Genomic DNA, 22,517 nt, shown 5'->3' with positions numbered 1-22,517 from the left:
TATTATCATTTTAAGTCATTATCCCTTATCAATATACCTTATAAAGCCTTTACCACTTTTAGGGCAAGCCATACATAATTCTAAGTAGTACAAATCATGATATTTTAGGTACAATTATTCAATGCATAAATCAAATTAATTTTGGACATTATTTCGTATATGAAGGAAAATATAAGATTAAGAGATATGATTGAATTTTTTATTTTAAAGAAGAGATAATCCATAGTCTTACTTCTATCCCTTAAATATCTTATTTCAAACTGGTTAGAAAATGAATTTGTCAAAAAAATCGAATTGTCTATAGAAACTATTTGAAAGAAATCATTCGTATCTGTCGTTTAATACGGATAAATACCTAATTTAAAATACATAGTAAATACTGCAAACGCATTAAATTTTAAATTGAGTACCGATTTGTTTGATTGTTCACCACACAAAAAGTATTTGTAAATATCCCCAAAAATTGATAAGGATAAAAAGTATTAGGTAATGTAAAATAATAAACTCTGAATATTTCATGTCGTGTATTAATTTGCAAATCATTACTCAAATAATGATATAAACAATAATGTGAATTAAAATACTTTGTCCTAGAAAAAAAATGCATAAATATAACGACGAATATTCAATTGAGTAAATATTAATTAAATATCTAAAAAATAATTATTGGAGGCTTGACCAAACAAAAACACATACATCATCCACCACCACTCAAGAAGCATATGATTTGCATTTGCTTCATGTGCTTTTTCAAGCAAACCATTTTTTCTTCCACTCTTTGAAATTAACAGACCCTACTACTCCTCTTCAATCCCCACTCATTTCTGAGCCCTGTTTTTTACTCTTCAATCAATGTCACCAAACTTATAGTTATCTCCTCTCCCTAAAAGTTCTTGAAAGCATTTTTCTTTACAATTTCCAAAATGGATTGAGTCATCCGGACATCAAGAATCTCTGTGTTCTTCATTACCCAGGTAAAAACAAAAAAAAGTTTCGATTACTTTATCAATCAATTTCTTATATTTGGGGTGTATTGTGAATTGAAATTTTAAAAACACAATCAAATTACTCAAGATTCTGCTTCTTTTATTAGGTAATCATGTTTAGCGTCTTTGATATTTGTTAGCTTTGACTTTTTCTTTCCCTTTTTACCAATTTACAAACACTTCTTGCTGAAAAGTGAAAACGAAATGGCAGCAATAAGCTCTAAAGCTGCTCGTTGACCTAAAAATAGATCAACCTTAACCCACCCCCCCCCCCCCCCCCCCTCCCTCTCGAACACCCATCATACATAACAGTCATCTAGTCATAGTGTGGAAAGAAAAGAATTTGGGTGTCCAACTGTCAATGGTCAAAAATTAAGTGTATTTAAGTAAAATAAAATATCTAAAGCCTCCAATTTTGCTTATGTGTTATTCCTACATCCACCTAAATTATATCTTGTAATCTTGCTAAGCTTCTAGAAATAAAGGTTTGATCTTTTAGTTTATGTAGACAATATCTAATCTGGGTGTTGTACTTTCTTATAGTAAACCATCATAGAAAAAGAGGGTTTTTATTAGAACCTCAATCCCATGGATTCTCCAGTCGCTACAGGAAAAACGAATGAAAGTTTAATCAGAAACAGGACTATGGAGAAAAAAGATGATACATCTTTGCATATTGCTGCAAGAACAGGAGATTTAGATGTGGCTTTTGAGATTTTAGGTAGTTATGAGGACGAAAAGTTGATGGAATTGCTAAAAAAGAAGAATCAATCGGGTGAAATCCCTCTTTATGTTGCGGCTGAATATGGTTGTGTCGATTTGGTGAAAGAGATGATAAAGTTTTATGACTCTGAATCTGCAAGTATTAAGGCTAAAAATGGTTTTGATGCTTTCCATATCGCTACAAAACAAGGAAATCTTGGTAAGGATTTGATTATTTCTTCTTGTTTTTTATGTGTTGATTGAATGATATTTGAGGTCAAATGGACCAAATTCGAACTTCATGATACGAAAAGATTTTGGGAATAATTTGATGACATAAAACCTTTTAGCTAATGTATAAATAGAAAGAGAGTAGATTTTGCACCATATAAATAGAGAGAGAAAGAGATAAGATTATGCATCATATATGGAAAGTATCAACATAAAAAAGGGATGAATTGCATAACTTGGTATTTCAACATTGTCTTTAATTGCTAATCACAAAAATGACCAAAAAACTTTTGAAAATATATCACAGAATAACCATCTATTTAACGAAATACCTGTTTTTTATGCAAACATGCTTTATCAGTGGTCTCGCTACAAACGGCATCCTTTTCTATGAGTTTTTAATTCTTTTTATACGCTAAAACATCATTTATTCGTGAAGAGATTATGTTATTTATGTTAAACTATAAAAAAAAAATCGTGATTTCTCCTTAATGGTTTTTCTAGTAGAGACCATTGATACAGCAATTTGGTAACAAAATGTTATTTTGATAAAAGTTTAAAAGTCTTTCATTATGTGATATGACTTTCCGTTTTGGTCATTTAATAGGCCTTTCTTTAATCACAATAAAGACCCATGATTAGCATGAGATTTCCTTCATTAATTAGGGTCAAAGCTTTCCAATAATCATGAATTTTTATCAAAACTTTTTTCTTGCAAAGTTTGTTGACAAGATTCTAGATATATACACCCATAAATCCCCCACAAATGTTAAGTTGTAACCTCGTTTATACAATCAAATGCACGGGACCCATAAAACAAGAGTATAAACCATTAAACTTATGAGTTACAACACTCTCTCTTTTAAGTTGTAACATTTGAAGTTTGAGGGCGATTTTTATTCAGAAAATTGTCATATGATATCGTATAATACAAAAGGGTTCTCAAGATATGATTCAATTTTGATTTCAGAGGTGTTAAAGATTCTAATGGAAATGAATTCAGAGCTTTGTATGACATTCGATCAACAAAACACCACAGCATTACACACAGCTTCAGAACAAGGGCATCTTGATGTGGTGAATTATCTGTTGGAGAAAAATAGCAGCATGGCTAATATTGCAAGAAGCAACCTCAAAACTGCCTTACATTCATGTGCAAGAAAAGGGCATTTAGAGGTAGTAAAGGCACTTACACAAAAAGTACCTGGAATTGTTGCTAGAGCTGACAAAAAGGGACAAACTGCCCTTCATATGGCTGTTAAGGGACAAAATGTTGAAGTTGTTGATGCACTTATTGAAGCTGATAATGGCCTCATAAATATAGTTGACAAAAAGAACAACACTGCATTGCATATAACTTCACGAAAAGGTCGCACACAGGTATTTAAACATGTTCATTACTTTATGTTGACTTTCAAGCTCAAAAGGATAACTTTCCTAATTCAAATGGAATTTTGTTACACATCTAAAAAGTTATCTTTGATAAGTAATTGTTATTATAGTACCAACTTTTTGCTAATATATGTGTTTTATGTTTTATTGCATGTATACCTACTACCTAGTTTATGGTTTATTGATGGGTACTGAATTTGCAGATAGTTTGGGCATTGTTGAAACACAAGGAAGCAATCAATAAACAAGCCATTAACAAATATGGAGAAACAGCCCTTGACACTGCTGAGAAATTCGGGCGATCAGAAATAGCGATCATCTTGCGAGAACATGGAGTCCCAAAAGCCAAGTTCATCAAAAACACACAATCACCATTAACACCAAAATCCCGCGAATTAAAACAAACAGTAAGCGACATCAAACATGGAGTTCACGATCAACTGGAACACGCAATCAAAACTCAAAAAAGAGTAAAAGGAATCGGAAAACGTATCAACAAAATGCATCTTGAAGGTCTCAACAACGCAATCAATTCCACCACCGTTGTTGCTGTTCTAATCGCCACTGTTACTTTCGCTGCCATATTTCAATTACCAGGGCAATACGTCGATACCAACAAAGACATTCCGGTTGACTTTTCTTTGGGGGAAGCGCACATAGCTTCGAATCCGGAGTTCATTGTGTTCTTGATCTTTGACTCTCTTGCCCTTTTTATCTCACTGGCGGTGGTGGTGGTTCAGACGTCGATTGTGGTGGTGGAGAAACGGGCGAAGAAGCAGGTTATGGCGGTGATTAATAAGCTGATGTGGTTGGCGTCTGTGTTTGTTGCAGTCGCGTTTCTTGCACTTTCGTTCATCGTTGTGGGGAATGAGAAATGGTTGGCGATTGGGGTTACGATTATTGGATCGGTGACATTGGCGTCGACGTTAGGGACGATGTGTTATTGGGTTATTATGCATCGAATTGAAGAGAATAGTATAAAAAGTCGGAGGCTTGAGAGGAGTATGAAGTCGCTATCGGGATCGGTGTCTGCATCGGATTCTGAAACCGATGAATTCAAGAAACTATATGCTATCTGATCATGATTCATGAATGAATTCATGGTATTGTTGTATGTTATGCTTCTTTTCGTCTTTTTTTTTTCCAATTTCCCTTGGTATTAATTATGGCACGATAGATACCACTTCATATGTACATATATCCAAGATCTATATAAAAGTAGCAGAAAATGAGAAAATTGCTCTACATGCATGTTTGAATCTCCCAAACGACCTTAAATTCTTCCCTTTTTTACTCATATTGAAGGGTTTCAGTTGAGGCATAACCTAAGTAGATGATGTTGTGAAATCATGTTTTCTACTAGAACCCTAACATCTACAAAACATGCATGTATATGAATGATGTTCTTTCAATGTGTAAACGACCATTGAAAGAAAGGTTTTTAACTCTTCAATAATCGACAACTAGTTTAAATCATATATTTTTGACATTATTTATGTAATTTCACTATTGCACCGGGAGCATTACTATAATTTTGTGTTACACATTGACCATTTATGTAAAGTTATTACACATGGACCAATTCTGTAATTTTGCTATTACATCGGACCGTTTCTATAACTTTGCCTTACACATGGACCATTATGTAATTTTATTTCATGCATGGCCAATTTCTGTAATTTTACTATTAGATAGGAGCTATTTTGTAATTTTATCTTACATGGGAACCATTTCTATAATTTTGTCATACTTATGGAGTATATAATTTTTTCATAGGACCATTTCTGTAAATTTTTAAAACTTATGGACCATTATATTATTAGATAATGACCATTTTTATAACTGTGGCATTTTTAAGGACAGTTATATAATTTGTTTTTAAACAATGACCGTTTCTATAAAAGTACTGCATGGACAAAAGTTGTAAATCATACAAATTAAACCTAGAGAGATCAAAACTGTCAATTATTGGGCTTTTGTTACAAGAGCGATATATAATGAGCTTATTTTCTCCATTCATTTTCCAAAATGGGTGCAATAAGTATTTTTCAAATATCCGAGTTTGTAAGAAGTTGATTTCATTTGGTGTTTAGGTTTTGCACACTCACCCATCACCTCTCCAATATTTTTCTAAAAGAATACTCACTCTTTTGAGATAGAAAACTTAATAAAGAAGATACTTGAAAATATCATCTCTACTTACTTGATCTTGAGTTATACAATGTTGGTTGCACACCAAATAATCTTGTACCTAAGCAAGTGTTTGAATATAATAAGATTTATATCCACATTCCCCATTTATAAACAGTTTTGGTGTGAGTATGAATATGTACACACGGTTTTATTCATACATTTAAAGGATTATTTGTTTATCGGTGGATCGGATTTGGAAATGATTATCGATTTAGACAGAGTGATTCCATCGAAGTGGAGTTAATAACCACTTTATATCCTTGTGTTCTTTATGGTTGATTGTTTATTACTTGTGGTTGTTTAATTACTTATTGTATTGTAGTTGTATTTCCATGTTTGTAATTCCCGTTCCAAGCATAGTATTTAGTTTGTTGTATGAAAATATACACTTTGGTCTACTTCCTTCTTAAAGTTTTGTCAAGTGTGTCGCCTAGAATATTACATTTGAAATACTCATTTAGTTCTTCAAGTGTGTTCATGAGTACGCCTAGCATTTCATATACTTGTATAATAGTATTCGTAAGTGCACTTTGTGGGGAAAAAAAAAAGAAAATTTAAGTTTTGCATTTGTGCTCAAAGCACCTCTCCTAGGTGCCATCTCTTACCCAACAAACATGGTTCATATTGGAATTAAATAAATCGAAGAGTGTGTTAGAAACTACAAAGGATAAACTGATCTCAACCCTTGAATTGAATGGATGGTGTGAATGCATAGACGTGATGTAAGCAAATATAAATGCTTAAAGCAACATTTGGTGCTTTAACAAAAGCTGTCATTGCTTAAAGCAAGAATAGCCACTTTAAAGATTGAAATCACATTCATGGGTCCTTTTATGCTTAAATCTACACTCATAATCTTTAGTTAAATTTTAACTTACAAGTAAAGGATAGTTAGTTGATGTAATGATGTTGACTGACTCTGCATAAAGAATTCTTCAAATCTGTCAAGTAGATAACTTTGACCTTTTTTAATCATGAAGAATACCCTGAATCATTAACTTGACATACAAAATCTTTTATAATCTTAACCTACCTAAACCAACACTTTATGATCTTCTTCTTGTAAATCTTGAAATGAACGTTGTACATTGCTATGGAATGGAGACCCATTTAAAAAGGGTAGGCTTATTTTAAGTAAAAGAAAAGTGAAAAGTTATAACAGATTCCTCACTTTCATGCACTGTTGAGGTCAAAAGAACGAAAAAGGGTTGATTATAAGTGTACTTAATGTAAAAGATGTACATAATGGTAAAAGTGACCAAGTACTTTTCTTCATGTAAAAGAAGCACATGGTGGTAAAAGTTTTTTTTCTTCTAAATATTAGTTCAAATTCAAGAAAAAACCCTGAATAATCACCTTTCGAAATATTAGTTAAAATTTAAAATGTTTTACAATCTTTAGTTAAAATTTAAAATGTTTTACAGCAGTTTTAGCATTTTCAGTGCTCATTTCCATTCCGATTTTTTTAAAAAAATTTTTTAGAAAAAACTTTAACAGTTTGGTATATTTTTATCTTTTTTTTTCTTTTAAAAAATAATATTCTGCAACTGTAATATATATGTGATGGTGACGAAGGGAAGTAGGTTTTGATGATTAGCAGCACCACATAGAAAGTGAGGTGGACCGGTGCTATTCTAACACATAAAGCTAAAAAGCTGAAAACTTTAAAAATCCAGAAAATAGTGGGTCCCTTTTTTTCTTTCTTACTATAGCAGATTTAAATTTCATACATGTGATCTTAAATTGGATTCATTATCTGCTTTGTGTAAAAGATGCCTTTTTATACTTTCCTCCTGTACCTGTAGTTACCTATTCAGAAAAAAGGCACAGATCTAATAATGTCAATTTGATGCTGCTCACTTTGTTTTACGAGTTTTTCTTTTTTCTTTTTTCTTTTGTGGGAAAGAGTTTGCATTTGAGATTTTGAGCCCAAACCAATGTTTTCAGTTTTGGTGTGTGGGTGATAAAGGGTAAATTCGTAATTGTAACTTGAAAACTTATGTTTCTTGGACATTTTATAATGGAAACGTCATAGCCAAATATTTGAGTTTCTTTTTTTTTTTTTTTTTTTTTTTATAATTTCCAGTAAGGTAGTGTACATTTTCATACTGCTATTAGTAATGAATTATATTCAACAAGTACACAAATTAAACATTTATATCATAATGTAAGATAATAAAAGCTTTGATTTGTTTTACATGTAAACAAAATAGTGCTCATGGAAGATTTGAAAATAAAATATCTTTGGAATTCGACTAAATAATGGTTTATTTTGATTTTGTACGGACAAAATTCGATATATCTCAAAAGCAAATAATGGGACACCATGACATTATCTTCATAAAATAATTAAAAAAAAAAAAAAAAAGGAAAACAACATTGATTATTACAAAGTACATTTTATAAAACGGAACTTGGAAAAAACACAGATTGATTCAAAACCTGTTGGGATTTCTTACAGTGATCAATGGCTGCTTCAATGGAACCTTCAAGCTCTGAATCAGCAGTACTATTCCTCTTACACAACTCATAAATCCCATTAGAATAATTGAAAGAAGACGATGATGATGAAGAAGAAGAGGAACCAGAAGATGACGTGGAAGACGGCGAGCATTTTCTCTTAATTGCCCCTGAAAAAGACTTTCTATTGCTGCAACTACTGTCAAAACCATCTTCATTCCCTTCATCTTCAATACCCTTTAAAACATTTCCCAATGTCGGGTATTTGCCAAACCCGGTTTTCTTTTTGTTGACTTTTAGATATTTGGTCAAGAAATGTTCATCTTTATCAGAATCTTGTTGGATTACTGGTTGTTTAGCATCTGAACCACAAGCAGATTTGTTAAACAAAGATTTGAGATAGTTTCTGGAAGCTTTAAGCTTTTGAGTCAACCTTAGCTTCTTTGACCATGGGGGTGCGTAGTAGTTTCTGTTTGTGGGGTGAATGTGATGATGATGATGATGATGATCACCGATGAATCCTGTTAATTCCGTTGACCAGTCAAAGAAGTATTCATCTGGGGTTAATTCAGTGCTTACCCTACTAGATTCAGAAGGCGATATATTGCATGATTGCACCATTAATGGAGGAGTTGAAAATGTAATGAACTGATCTTCTTGTTGTTGACCTTGATCTTTAGCTTTAGCATTTTGAAGAAGAAGCGATTTCACCATTTGTACACGTGGCGGGAGGTGAAGCGGAAGGAGTTTGCCTTTGTAAAAAAGTTCATCTGCTGGTGAGGCATTGTTCATTGATCTTCCATCTTTTTGGAATTCAAACTCTCTGGTTTTTGATGGTGAAGACGATGAACTTACCTCCATGTCTATGAACTCTTCGTCTTCATAATTGCTTGATAGTAACAGATTTGAAGACATGTTTTTTGAAAGAATGTGTTAGAAAGGATTGAGACTTGAGGCTCAAAACTCAAAAGAGCATCATTTAAAGTAGAGAAGGTGACAAGTTAGTAACTTATATAAGTAAGATATAATAAAATGGTGAAATGTCAGATTTTTTGTTATTTTCAAGTAAAGTTTTTCTTGAATGCTTCCAAACAAGAAAGTATGGTAAGAAACAAGGATGGTCCCTCTTCCTGCATTGACCACGCATTGAAAAGGTTGTACGACGTGGTAATCTTGTTGTACACTAACTACACAAAAGGTGGACAAAAGATATAAAATCATTATGAGAATGGTTATTGGTGTGGTGTTAATGTTATGATGATTCGTTACCTTCATAACCAAGAATGAAAACACATAATTTAGTCACCAAAGAGAGGGACACTTGTAAAGGCTTGAAATCATATATCAATATATCAAAATAATATCATCCCTTCTTGTTTAGACCCAGCGTACAAGTTTCTTATGCATATGTACAACCAACTCTTGTTGGTAATTATTAAATTTGAACTGAGAGAGAGGTATGTAGTAATGTGTTGGGAATTTGTACGTAGCATTTAATAAGAAGTTGAATTTTAAAAGGCAATGCCCCATTTTCCCATACACCTTGGTTTTTAGCATTGTCATATTTTTATAGACAATGGAGAGATGGATAAAACACTTCATGGGTCTCCGCACTTGGTCAACACATGGGCTTATTATCTTTTTTACTTTCACTTATTCTCACAAGATTCTAAAATCATTTAAAAAAACAGTTGTTGATCTATTAAATTTTGGTTTATAAGACCCCTACGTCGCTATTAAATGATGTTTTAAATATTTAATTAATAATACTTTTAATTTGGCCCCCACTCTACATTGTGAATCTATGGTAATAATTATTGTTATTATTATAAGGTTGAGCGCAAGAGTCAATAGGCCATAATATAGTATATGTAATACTAAAACATAAAACGATGAATAATGCCTAGCTACCATTGTCTTTTTCAAAATAATGGTCCATGATTTCTGCATTTTTTTGTTTTGTTCATATGCATATGTAATCTATCTCCCCAATTTCCCTAATGTTTGTAACCGAGTTACCCGACTCACTCACTCAGTAAGACACACCATCTCTTTGAAAAAATATAGTAATAATTAATGGTTGTCGTTTATTGATTCAAATGTAATCTAAAGAAATATTAGGAAATGCGACTAGACTTAATAGGGGCTATTGGGTCTGACCTTGAGTCCATACCCTCGTGTCTACCTTCTGCTGCAAACACTGCCCACTTTCACAGATGCCCCACTCGACTCATCTGACAAACCTTTAATAACTTAACTGAATCACAATTTTTTATATTTATCTTTGTTGCTAAAAAAGGTAGTAACTAAATCAACTAGCCATTTACCAGATGTGCATAATCTATTTCAGAGACTGAGATCCAACTTATAACATGATGTTCTATGTTTCAGAAAACAATGTAACTATAAATCTAATCATCTATGAATATATGAAATGTACCATTTCTATGTGATTGATTTACAACTTACAAGCTTTGGCTTCTGTATTTAGTGTCAAAATCATCCCCACTTTACTTACCTGTTTGCATAAAATTCACATTCAGGTTACTCCTGTGTGGAATCTAAATGAAACAAAGATGTGGAATGTATATCATAAGATTTTCAACTTGGCCTATTCTGATGATGACTTGTTGCTCTCACTTGAGGAACTTTGAGACTTCTTCTTCTTCTTACGTTCTTTGGTTTTTGATTTCTCTTTATTTTCATCATTACTTGTAGAAAGTTCCAAGGCCAAGTTCCCTGATTCTTTACAAGGTTCTAGAAGCTTCTCATTTTCACTAGTACAGGGATGTTGTGACATATTGGTTTCTTCCTTATTTTCTTTATCAATTTCCAAGGCCGATTTTGATGCTTCTTTATTTGGGGTTGATGACTCCTCATCCTCCTCTTGATCATCATTTGGATTTGATGGGGAGTTTTCTGAACTGCCACCTAAGGGTATATATGCTTTCTTTTTTGGAGATCGTATAACCAGTTTTTGTGTAAGGATTGATTTTATATCTACTGTAAGCACACGTTTGGAAGATGGTGATACGCCTTTTTGTGGGCTTTCCTTTGACACTGTCTGTTCTACATGACTTGACTTATCTTTACTCACATATGGTCTGGCTAAAGATTCGAACTCAATTTTTATGTTTTCAATAGCTTCGCATAAATCATGAACTGGTTCAATAACTTTCCTGCTCAACATCAACCAACACATTGAAACAAAATCTTTATATTATTGAAAAAAAAAATGAATTCGTCTTACCTAAAAACATTATCAATTGCTTGGTAAAACTGCTCTTTAACACTATCTGCTGCACCAAAGATAGTAATAACCTGCACCAAATGAAAACATTAAAAAAAAAAAGTGCATCAGTGTTTTTACTTTTTAGGCCAAAAAATAATCAGAATGTGTAAAATGAAAATACACCTTGGTTTCTGCAGCTAGATATGCATGTTCAAGGCTTTTTCTTTGTTCGATATCTTGTAAAAATTCTTCATCTGGGTCGATTGCTTTCTCATACCTACCACATTTCCAAAACTGTAAGCCCAAATTTTGATAAAAAAAAAAGCACTTCTCTTTTCTATCCACATAAACTAATTTACAAACAAAAAGAAATTCTTACCTTTTCAAGTTCTTTGCATGTTCCCTCAAAATGGCGATAGCAGGTCCCAGTGCATCCTTATATGACCAAAATATACAAAACAAGTAAAGATGCAATGAGATTATAGATTACATGATAAGTTAAAATGGAGTTTAACAAGTTTATAATTAATTACCTTGTAAGCAGATAAAAGACTCCTAGCCACATTTATAAAGTATTCTTCATGAGTCTCCAATTCATCACTTGAGTATGTCGAAATAAAACAGAGTATTTTTCAGTAAGAGAATTTATATATACACTTGAATATGGACATAATTAGAAATTACATACTTGACCTTCTTTTCCTTTTCCTCCATAAAAGAATACTGGAAATCCCAAGCAGCTTCTAGAAACTCAACAAATGCATTACAAGTATCTGCTTCTACTCTATACGAAATAATTGCTTTCGAGAGTTCATCCTCCTATTATGCCATGATCATGAAAAATTCAGATTAGGGTTTATAACATGGAATTGTAAAATGTCATGAAATTATCCTAAGTTTTTTAAACCTTAAATTGTATTGGGACCAAGACATTCCAACCTTTGACTTGAAGTGTACAAGAAGCTGATTATTAGCATCATCAAACTGTTCCCTTTCTTCTGTGGCATTTTGAAGACGACCATTTGCAACAGCCAACAAGTTTTTGACCTAAACAGGGATTTACTTTCAGACAATCACACTGACATATATATATATATATATATATATATATATATATATATATATATATATATATATATATATATATATATATATATATGATGCTCATTAATAAGAAGGCTGAAGGCACCTTCTTTAATTCAGTTTCAAGTTTGTCTCTTTGCTTTTCAAGTTCATTAATTTCAGCTCCCAACTCCTGGAAATTGCAATGACATTTTCAGTCTTCTTGAAGTAAAAATAGGAGGATTTGAAAGGTCATACCTTCTCAATTTGGGTGACTTCACTAGTTTTGGCTACACGAAAATAAAGGGCTTCTTCTTTTTGTTGCCTGATAACAAAATAGAGGTAGATTAGTAGATATATTATAAGGTTTAAAGGAATTTAACATTGATAGAAATAAAAGAAAAGTTTTTCTGTATCATTTTCAGACAACAATAAGAGAGAGGTCAAAAAACTCTGTAAGTAACTTGAGTTTGCTGCACAATATAACCGAATCCAGGGTGTTTATATGTGAGAAAAACATAAAATCAAAAAAAATTATAAGTTGATGAAATTTCACAAGTTAACATCAGTAGTGTGTTGACTGTACAAATAAATAAATACAAAGAGAAAAGAAGTGAGATAACTAATTACCGATGATCAGATACGCGCTTTTCAGAATTGGATGCAGAGCTTAGAAGAGATTCCGAAAGAACTTTTAGTTTATCAATCTGCATAATCATTAATAAAAAAAAAATAACTTGATTATTTAATGTTGTAGAGAGTACTATAAATATCCAGGTTACACTAAATACCATCCCTACAGTAACTGATAACAAAAGCTCATTGTATGTCTTGATGGTTGTATCAAGGCTCTAATACCATGTGACCAGTTGTGAGAAATAAATTCTATCTACTTCTTGTGAAACCATTACCTCAATTTATATATAATATATATATGGTGCAAACTACAAAATGGAAATTAGGGAAAAGCTTACTTTACAAGCATGATCGTTTGGTGTATCCCCACTGTTCAACAATTTCTTTTTAAGTAGAAGTGACTCCAGCCTACAGCAAAGTCGAATGGGGGAAACAGATTCTTTTATAACCTGCAACAACAAAATGTCATGACTTCAACAAAACTGAAACCACCTTAATATTCTTAAAAGTTCTATTGAATTGACCTCCAATGTTACATCGCTTGTTGCATCCAAAGAAGTTGGATCACTCTCAATTGAAAGTTGGTGATGTTCAAACTTTTTCAAGTTTCGATGTATTTCTGAGACTTCAGAATCTATTCTGGGGGTGCATCATGAAACAGGAAAATCAAATTATGTAGTTATAATAAAAGAAATAGAGATTTGTACATCAATACTTCATTTAAAATAGATAAAACTCATCTAGCGATACATTTAGACTTCTGATACCTATATATATTTATGCACTCTGTCTGGACATGTTTCATATAATCAAAAATTATAATTCCATTCTCTATGATTCCCAGAGTATAATGTATGCACTAAAGCTTGTTCCTAAAGGTATGTGATGGAGTTTGAAACCAAATACATGTGAGAAACATGAAACTAATTCCTTACCAACCTCAATATGTCAACATTTAATTTCAGCCCAGCAATTGCATCTTGAGCAAATTGAAGCAATTCTTTCCTCTTTGCCTGAGACAAGAAAGTCTTGGTGTATAAACATTGTTGCTCATATACTGTAGACAACAACATATGAAGTGACTAAATAACAACCTTACCAGCACTTCATCATCATAAACTGAGAAAGCTTTTGACAAATCTAGGATCCTGTTCACAATTACATCATGGATTTCCTCCCCTCCTGTAAGACACAGCCTACATCCAGAAGAGGGGTAAAGATAACAGCTAAATTTGATTCATATACAGACCACATCATGTGTTCAGAAGAACTTGTATATTAGAAAATCCTTCTGAATAAGCATTTATTGAACACATAAAGGGTCAAAACAAATGAATCATAGAAGTAGGAAATATCACCCAAATAGCTCATGTAGTAGCAAGATTTCTTCCTTGTTTGGTGCTCCAACAATCTGAGTCAGACAAAAGAGTGAACCTGCGGTTAAACTCCATGAATCAGCAAAAATAATCAACTGATATAGTACTCAAAGAATGCATCATCAACTACAGACATACAAGAGGATAAAAATTCACATAAAATGATGAGAGGACTTTAGGTGCCTTACTATTCATAAACAAATATCAAGTACTAGAGAAGACTTTTCTGATGAACACTTACCATAGACATTGTTATGCCTTCAAGAGCTTGACTGTGCAGCAAAACATCACGGAAATTCACTGGTGATACACCAAGATTTGGGTCATAGTATAGCTCCTGTCAATATAAGTGATGGATAAATAAGCAATCAGATTACATGATGCACTGCTAAAAAAACTCACATAAAGCAACTGAGAAAATCCAACTAAATGCAGTCTTCTATGTCCCAGTAAGAATCTAAAGCCTATATATAAATTGCAAATGTTTAACTGGTGCACACTTAGCAATTGGAGCAACATGAAAATGGCAGAACAACAAAAATAGGGCAATATTTTCTCACTTACAACATCTGGATTTCCAGGAGAATGATTCTTATCATTTGGTGTACAAATTTCCTTGGAATTTTTCTCATCATTCTCAGTTGAAACTGCATTTTGTCTTTCAATTTCTCTTAGAGAAACTAACCATCTTCTTAGCAGTTGAACTCTTTCTTCCCCTTTAGAAGAGACAGAAACCTCTTCAAGCCTTCTAATTGCCTCCTTGTAGCTATTCATGTTCCGAGCTTTCTGCAATTTTGTAGCACAATAGGACTTCAAAAGCCATAGCATATATGAGAACATGGATTCAATAATGCTTATATGTACCTAAGATAGTCCTTCCTTCCCAATATAATCGGTATGAATAACCTTTTAACGTTTCTAAAAACATTATTAAGTTTGGCATCTGACATTAGTTTCACAGGATCTTAACAAAATTCTGCACTACGTAACACTTTTCTTTCATTATCACCAGTTTTTACTAATTTAAAAGGGCAAGTTCATAAGAATTTTCGTAAAATTTTCTACAATTTTTTTCAATTACAATATTCAGGATGCGTGCTCCTAAATTTGAGATATCTGATGATTACAGAAACTATATGAACAGCCATGATGAGTGACTTGCACCTAAACTTTTGGATTGAAGGGGGTATATTTAAGAAAGAGAGAGGCAATATCTATCGATAACATGCACGTGTATATGTGAGACGGAAGAAAAGGATGAGATAGGTTAACGCGGTCTACCAACTTCTTGTCGTCCTTGGAGTCTGCATTGCCAGGGAGGCTGATGTAACCGGTGTGAGAGCGAACCACATCTCTGAAAGCGGACCTGCCGCTTACTTCCGCAGCCCTGTTCATCGCCGATCTTAGCCATGCCATCGGTACCAAATTGTACGACCTTATTCAAAATGTGAAAGAGAAAAGCAATTGCGAAGAGCAACAAGAGCTGAATTTCTTCTATTTGTTTCTCCGGCGATCGAAACGGGAGGAGGAGGAGATTGGCGCGGGTAGCTGAATTGGTATCGGTAAATAATAGGTTTGTGAATTTGGTTGAACGCTTTGTTTCGTACGTGCCGTTTGCCTTTCGTTTCGCTTTCATTTTACTAAATTTACTGATTTGCCACTCAAAACCGCTTTCTAACTCGCTTGTCTACGGATTATGGAAGTTTGTTTATTAGTTCGGACTTCGGAGTTATATTTTCGACCAACAAAAAAATATTTTTCTTTCCCGACAAAATAAATGTATTTCGGAATTTCGGACTAGTATTCTGGATTTTCAGACTCAAATTTTGGATTTAAAAATAAAAAAAATAGAATTTGAATAATGAGTTTGAAATCTGATGAACAATTTCGGAATTTCAAGAAAAAAATCATTTTTTATTTAAATCTAACAAAAAATTAAACAAACACACTAAATATGAACTATATACCATATAAATGCATAAAATCATATATTTTATTGAAAATAGAGATATTTCTTTAAAAATAATAATAAATAAATAACTCTGAAATTTAACGTTAATTCATCATGCCCCTTATGCCCTGGGCGACACACGTGCTATAATGGCGGGGACAAAAGGTCGTGATCCTGCGAGGGTGAGCTAACTTCAAAACCCGTCCCCAGTTCGGATTGCAGGTTGCAACTCGCCTACATGAAGCCGTAATCGCTAGTAATCATCGGTCGACCATATAACGGTGAATCCGTTCGCGGGCCTTGTACACACCGTCCGTCACACTGTGGGAGCTGACCATGCCCGAAGTCGTTACCTTAACCACAATGAGGGGGATGTCGAAGGTAGGGCTAGTGAATGTAGTGAAGTCGTAACAAGGTAGCCGTACTGAAAGGTGCGGCCGGATCACCTCATTTTTAGGGAGAGCCAATGCTTGTTGGGTATTTTTGTTTGACACTGCTTCACACCCAAAAAGAAGGGAGTTACGTCTGAGTTAAACTTGGAGATGAGATCAAATTAGGAATGAAACATTTGAGAGTAAGGGTTCATTTAGACACCTCAAAATAAACATTTCGTATATAAATAAAGATATTTCTTTGAAAAAAAAACTCTGAAATAGAAACAGTCTAGAATGAGGTATTTGTGAGATAATGACTATTTTTCAAACACTAGAAAAAAAAAGTTTTTTTCTTTTAAAAACTAATTTATAATTGTTAGTTTACTTAATTTCATCCGTTTAATTTTTGACTACTTTTTTTATATAGATGGTTTTTGTGGTTTTAATTTCTTACAAGTTGGTCTTGTTGAATGATGTAATTTGTTTTATATTTAATATTTTTAACATTTTTTTAAAATTGGAAAATAAAATAACTTGTTTACTCTTTCTAATTTTTTTTATTTTTAACTTTTTTTTTAATTATAAAATAAGATAAAAGAAGTCAGTGACTTCTCTCTCTCTCTCTCTCTCTCTCTCTCTCTCTCTCTCTCTCTCTCTCTCTCTCTCTCTCTCTCTCTCTCTCTCTCTCTCTCTCTCAAAGGCCTTCTAAAACTCTAAATCTTATGAGTCTTCTAATCTTCTGACAAAATCTGTTAACCTGCAAAAATTTATCAACAAGTGGGTTAGGTTATGAGAAGCCTAGTAAGTACAGTCTTAGGGTTTTACATTATACCGAGAATGTATGGTGAACACTCGTCTCACGAACAAATTTACAAACTCATACCTTCTCGAAACAATAAAACATCAATATTCAGATGGGGCAAAATATAACTTTTAACAAAGTACATTCCCATTATTGATAATGTCCATACAAACTCCACTATCAAATAACAACACCAAGTGGGTATACCTTGAGTACCACTGTAGCACCCTGTAGTTAAACGAATAAATACTCAGGTGATGTAACACCCTGTTTTCACTGTACAGTAGAATTTAATATAAAAGTTTGTTTATAAAATTCAAAGTAGAATATATTAACTTTTAGCCAAATAATTATCATAAACACGTAGTAGACGTCAATACAATTTCTGTAGATATAAAAAACACTTAAATCTGACTTCGTATGAATAAGTTATGATTCTTCGAAGTTTCGCGTTCAGCCCTATACAACAAAGTGTGTCGTAAAAAGTGATTGGATATATGTTGATTATTAGCCCGAGTAATCTAAACAAAATTCATAGTAATCGTAAAATCGAAAACATGCATATAAAGAACGTCCAAATCTAACTTCATCTAAGGACTTGCGATGCATGAACCATCCAATAGCTGACACGTGGCATGGCTAGAGCGGCGAGAGACAAGGCAACACGGACAAACGGAGACCTGACACGTGGCACCAACCAGAACCATACACGCAGATCTCTTTACTTTGTTTATTTTTACATTTTTAGTATTATATAAAATTGATTTTGCTGTGTGCAACCAATCAAATAAAATTGATATAAAAACAATATAAAAAAATATGGATTTTCTTTAATAAATGCAGAAATGGTCCAAAATACCCCTTAAAATGGAAATGCAACAAATCATTAAAACAACAAAGATAGTTTTGTAAGCTAATTATATAAAAATGACAGTTTTGCCCTGCCAAATTATACCCCTACGGATTATATTAAAATGTCCATTTTCCCCTTATACTATTGAATTACATAAACCAACACCAACAGATGCGTTGTGTTCAATAACCGATCAGTATGTACTATAAATGGGCTTCCATCTCAACTATTCGTATTCCCCTTTTAACATAATCAAACACAATGTTAAGAACTTTAAAAAAAGGAAAAATGTTATAATAAACAAATCAAAGGAAGTATGTTGGTATAACGATGATTTTAATGATAAATGATGTTTCATGGGTATTTTAGAACATGATGTGACTCGAATAAATGGAAAATTTAGCAAATTTATTAAACGTTTGGACATAATGGAGAAAGTTCAAATTGTATAGACAAAGCATTTCAATAACATCACAATTAGGAATATTGGAATGCTAAAACCATCAATTTAAATTAGATATTGTAAAGAGGAAATATTATAGCTTAATAGCAAGGAAATTGTACATTGAGCCAGAAAGGGGGAAATGTGAACCGCAAAGGAGTCAAAGGAAAATTGGTAGCTTCATTAACCAATTAAAATTAGAGACTCAACCCTTTTATGTCGACTCATCGCTCTTCAAGGAGTAATTGATGAAGTCTACAAGTATTATAAATGGAAATGAGAATATATATATATATATATATATATATATATATATATATATATATATATATATATATATATATATATATATATATATATATGAAGAAATTGGAAAATAATGAAAATTATACAGTTTGAAATATCTATCAAATTAAGAACCAACTTAACATGTGACGGCAATTATGTAAAACAATTTTTTCTAATCACATAAAAACAAATATCAAGAATTGCAATTTTGAAATTAAGTTTTACCCGGAAAAATGTTTAAATATATAAACCGAACCAGAGGAAATATTTGTTAACAAAATATAAACATTTATTCTCTCTAAAACAACACACAATTGAGTCATCAGTCCATTATTAAAACAACAATAATTAAAATGGATGAATTTTTTTTTTAAAAAAAGAATATAATTAAAATTTAGCAACCAACTTACTTAATATAACCAACAGTGGTTACAGGAGCATGTATCGCATCTGCAAGGTGAGGAACAGTCCTTGGGCTTCAACCTGCCATGTTAATACGTCTACATGTTTTCCATTTGTAAGAAATAGCAATCTACTTTCTTTCATCTGTTTATTAATTATTATTATTGTAAGTTATAACATCCTACTTTTATTTCTTCCTATTTATAGTAAAAAAAATAAAATTATAATGCGATAATTGTGTAGAACATAATTATCAAAGTAGAATGTATTAGTAAGAAAAGAGATAATTGTTAGTTGTTACCCATCATATGTCATTTAGATGTGGAATTCTTTTGTCATAAAGGTGACTTGCTTAATGCTTTGTGTTAAGACATGTGAATGTAAACATCCCAATTTGCTTTATAATGTGGCTCCAGTCGCCAGGTGTCCCTGCCAACACACAACTCACAAAAATGAAAACATAAGAAAATGAAAAAACAAAATAAAGAAAGCTCCAAAACACAAACATAATTAATACCTCTAACAGATAAAGCATCAAAAAGTTGTTTGTGCATGGTAATGATACGATCGGCTATTACCTTCAATTCAAGGCTCCATTTATCTTACAACTTTCTGCAAACGCAAATTCACCCTAACTTATTTGCACCCAATAAAAGATAGAGAACAATGTGTGCAAAAGATGTAAATGCCTTTTTACCTGTCTTTAAGAATAGTAGCTACAATTGAAGCACCATGGATAGGTGGACTTGAGTACATGGGCATTATAACAAGTTTTAACTGACTCTCCACCTTACTTGCCATGTCTGCACTCCTACAAACCTATTAGGAATAACATATCAAATTAACAAAAAGGAAAATCCATCAAATCACCATATATATATATATATATATATATATATATATATATATATATATATATATATATATAGGTTCAAATGTTTTTGACAACTATTGTGTGACTGTGTGCACCAATAAGAATTCAAGAAATAATTAATTATTAAATAAATCATTTAAAGGTATTATAGTAATCTTGACATATTTAAATATGGTAGATAATTAATATATTCTTTATTATTCCTTTAAATATGGGATGTAGTCAAAATCTGTTGGAAGAAAACCCTAGCCGATCACGTATACAACGATTTATCCTCCCTCTCGTTCTCTCAACATTGGTCCCTGCTATTCAGCGGGGTTTCGGAGGTTTTGGGCTACCATAGAAGGGGAGATGTGCTAGAGGTTCGATCATAGGGCGGGAGGGGTTCCGATGGGGCAAAGAAATCAACGATGAAGTCGAATCTTCATAGGCCTTGATCGATGTGAACAGAAGAGAAAGAAAGCGAGGGGAGGAGGTATAGATCTCCGATGAGTGACTAGACCGAAGAACAAAGGGAGAAACAACGGGGTGGGGCTGTTGCTCCGATCGAAGCAGGTCAGGAGGTGGAGAGGATGTGGTGGTGGTCGCTGATTCTTCTTCTCCGGTGAAATCTAGGTATTTTTTTATTCATGTCTTCCGATTATGTTTTTGGTTAATTATTTATATGTCAATTAGTTTATTTGTCAAGACAGGAAAAATAAAAAAACATTGCAAGATTGGATAAGTAAAATAACATGTTGTTAGAATATATTGATTTGAAGATTACATTCTGTTAGAGTAAATTACATTTTTTTTTAATGTTTACTACATTCTATCAAAATTTATACTTTGAAGATTACATTCTATTAGAATAAGTTACAATTTTTTAATGTTTGCTATATTGTATCAGAATTACAACCCAGATTACCAATTTGAAATATTGTATGCATTCTGTCAAAATTTAAAATGACATATATATATATATATATATATATATATATATATATATATATATATATATATATTCTGTCAGAATAGTGGTAGTGCAGTAATGGTAATTGCACTTTAGAGTTAATGATTCTTTTAGAATTTGTGTTTGCCTTTTTTGTAATAGATTTGCTATGATTTTTTTCCACAGAATGAACAGGTTCAGTAAAGTCATTCTTAAAGAATACGATATTTTTTTAACCTTTCTTAGTTTTTGTTGCATTTTTTTATAGGAATTGATTGAAGAATGGTTTGAAGACATGATAGGAAATGATTGAAGAATGAATCAAAGATTGATCACACTCACATTTTAAGAATTTTGTTATGTTTTAAAGAATTACACTTGTTATTCTTTCAAAATTTTGTTATTATTCAAGAATGTTATTTGTATCACAATCATACAATGTAATTATTTGATATATTATTAATGCAAGAAGACATGTATTCTTTATAAAATGTTAGTGTTGATAATATGTTCTATAATTCTTTAAGAAGGTGGGACATGACTGGCTCTTAATGTCTAGGTATGTGCAAAAGACATTAATGCCCTCATTATCCTCATCATAGCAAACAAAAAACATATATGTGAAAAGGCGATGACTTACAATGCTCAAAGCATCAACTCTTTTCCCATAATGGCACTTATTTTTAGCATAACTTTGAGCTATAAAACATTTGCCACCATCACCAACAAACATGTGAATAGATTGAGCATCTTTATCCAGACTTCCACTTGCAAAGCCATAAAAAATTCAAGATCCAAATCTTTAGCACTAAATATAAATAGTCTTTGTTAAACATAAAAGTTTAAAACTCACCTGATATGCACTATAAAAAAATGGTAAGATACTTTTGGATCTAATCAATTGTCTTATTTGCTCCCATTGTTCAAGTGTTGGCTCAACACCCGTGGGATTATGAACACAAGCATGCAGTGTTCTAAAAGGTGCGCCATGGCGGGCGCCAAGGCGCGCCATGGCGTGAGGCGCGGCGTCGCCGTTACGAAAAGCTTCATAACGTTGCTGTTAGGCGTGGCGCGTGGCAAGGCGTGATATGGCGTGCCATGGCGCGTTATGGCGTGTTATGGCGCGTGTTTTTTCGTTTGAGACACGTTTTTTTGCTCTTTTTTATACCTTTTCTAATCGGACATACAAGTATTGTGTTTATTATTAACTTTCTGTTATTAGTTGTTGATATAACACTTCTAAAAACCAGATATATTTGATATAAATTTATATTTATGCGGTAATATAATTATAAATTAATACAAAATCGCCGCCTTACATCACGCCTTG

The 22,517-nt window shown here is 32.5% G+C and overlaps 3 protein-coding genes and 1 pseudogene across 3 annotated transcripts; 1 reads left to right on the top strand and 3 right to left on the bottom strand.

Annotated features, from left to right (window-relative positions):
* Positions 1-718: 718 nt before the first annotated feature.
* Positions 719-4,556, top strand: LOC111911713 (ankyrin repeat-containing protein At5g02620). The gene is made up of 4 exons (XM_023907464.3): positions 719-974; positions 1,530-1,908; positions 2,890-3,299; positions 3,515-4,556. The coding sequence occupies exons 2-4, from the start codon at positions 1,575-1,577 to the stop codon at positions 4,388-4,390; spliced, it is 1,620 nt and encodes a 539-aa protein (XP_023763232.1). The 5' UTR covers positions 719-974; positions 1,530-1,574; the 3' UTR covers positions 4,391-4,556.
* A 3,280-nt stretch (positions 4,557-7,836) lies between these two features.
* Positions 7,837-9,482, bottom strand: LOC111911712 (probable membrane-associated kinase regulator 3). The gene has a single exon (XM_023907463.3). The coding sequence runs from the start codon at positions 8,877-8,879 to the stop codon at positions 7,905-7,907; it is 975 nt and encodes a 324-aa protein (XP_023763231.1). The 5' UTR covers positions 8,880-9,482; the 3' UTR covers positions 7,837-7,904.
* Positions 9,483-10,208: 726 nt separating this feature from the next.
* On the bottom strand, positions 10,209-16,117 carry LOC111911711 (uncharacterized). The gene is made up of 18 exons (XM_023907462.3): positions 15,552-16,117; positions 14,835-15,056; positions 14,512-14,607; positions 14,253-14,305; positions 13,994-14,090; positions 13,834-13,907; positions 13,419-13,533; positions 13,233-13,343; positions 12,889-12,965; positions 12,517-12,583; positions 12,386-12,451; positions 12,136-12,243; positions 11,885-12,015; positions 11,730-11,796; positions 11,576-11,631; positions 11,380-11,473; positions 11,215-11,285; positions 10,209-11,143 (listed from the first exon to the last, which is right to left on the bottom strand). The coding sequence occupies exons 1-18, from the start codon at positions 15,684-15,686 to the stop codon at positions 10,576-10,578; spliced, it is 2,208 nt and encodes a 735-aa protein (XP_023763230.2). The 5' UTR covers positions 15,687-16,117; the 3' UTR covers positions 10,209-10,575.
* A 3,269-nt stretch (positions 16,118-19,386) lies between these two features.
* Positions 19,387-22,199, bottom strand: LOC111911690 (aspartate aminotransferase, cytoplasmic isozyme 1-like; annotated as a pseudogene).
* Between the last annotated feature and the right edge of the window lie 318 nt (positions 22,200-22,517).

This window comes from Lactuca sativa, chromosome 2, assembly GCF_002870075.4.
Source record: "Lactuca sativa cultivar Salinas chromosome 2, Lsat_Salinas_v11, whole genome shotgun sequence".
Taxonomy (NCBI): domain Eukaryota; kingdom Viridiplantae; phylum Streptophyta; class Magnoliopsida; order Asterales; family Asteraceae; genus Lactuca; species Lactuca sativa.
This window is presented reverse-complemented; position numbering and strand designations above follow the sequence as displayed.

Excerpts from the sequence above, each read along its gene's own strand:
- LOC111911713 (XM_023907464.3), top strand. The coding sequence starts at position 1,575 with ATGGATTCTCCAGTCGCTACAGGAAAAACGAATGAAAGTTTAATCAGA. Across the intron at positions 1,909-2,889 it reads TACAAAACAAGGAAATCTTG|AGGTGTTAAAGATTCTAATG; the intron begins GTAAGGATTTGA and ends TTTTGATTTCAG. Across the intron at positions 3,300-3,514 it reads CACGAAAAGGTCGCACACAG|ATAGTTTGGGCATTGTTGAA; the intron begins GTATTTAAACAT and ends CTGAATTTGCAG.
- LOC111911711 (XM_023907462.3), bottom strand. The coding sequence starts at position 15,686 with ATGGCATGGCTAAGATCGGCGATGAACAGGGCTGCGGAAGTAAGCGGC. Across the intron at positions 12,584-12,888 it reads AAGCGCGTATCTGATCATCG|GCAACAAAAAGAAGAAGCCC; the intron begins GTAATTAGTTAT and ends TTTTGTTATCAG. Across the intron at positions 11,474-11,575 it reads CATGCAAAGAACTTGAAAAG|GTATGAGAAAGCAATCGACC; the intron begins GTAAGAATTTCT and ends GAAATGTGGTAG.
- LOC111911712 (XM_023907463.3), bottom strand. The coding sequence starts at position 8,879 with ATGTCTTCAAATCTGTTACTATCAAGCAATTATGAAGACGAAGAGTTC.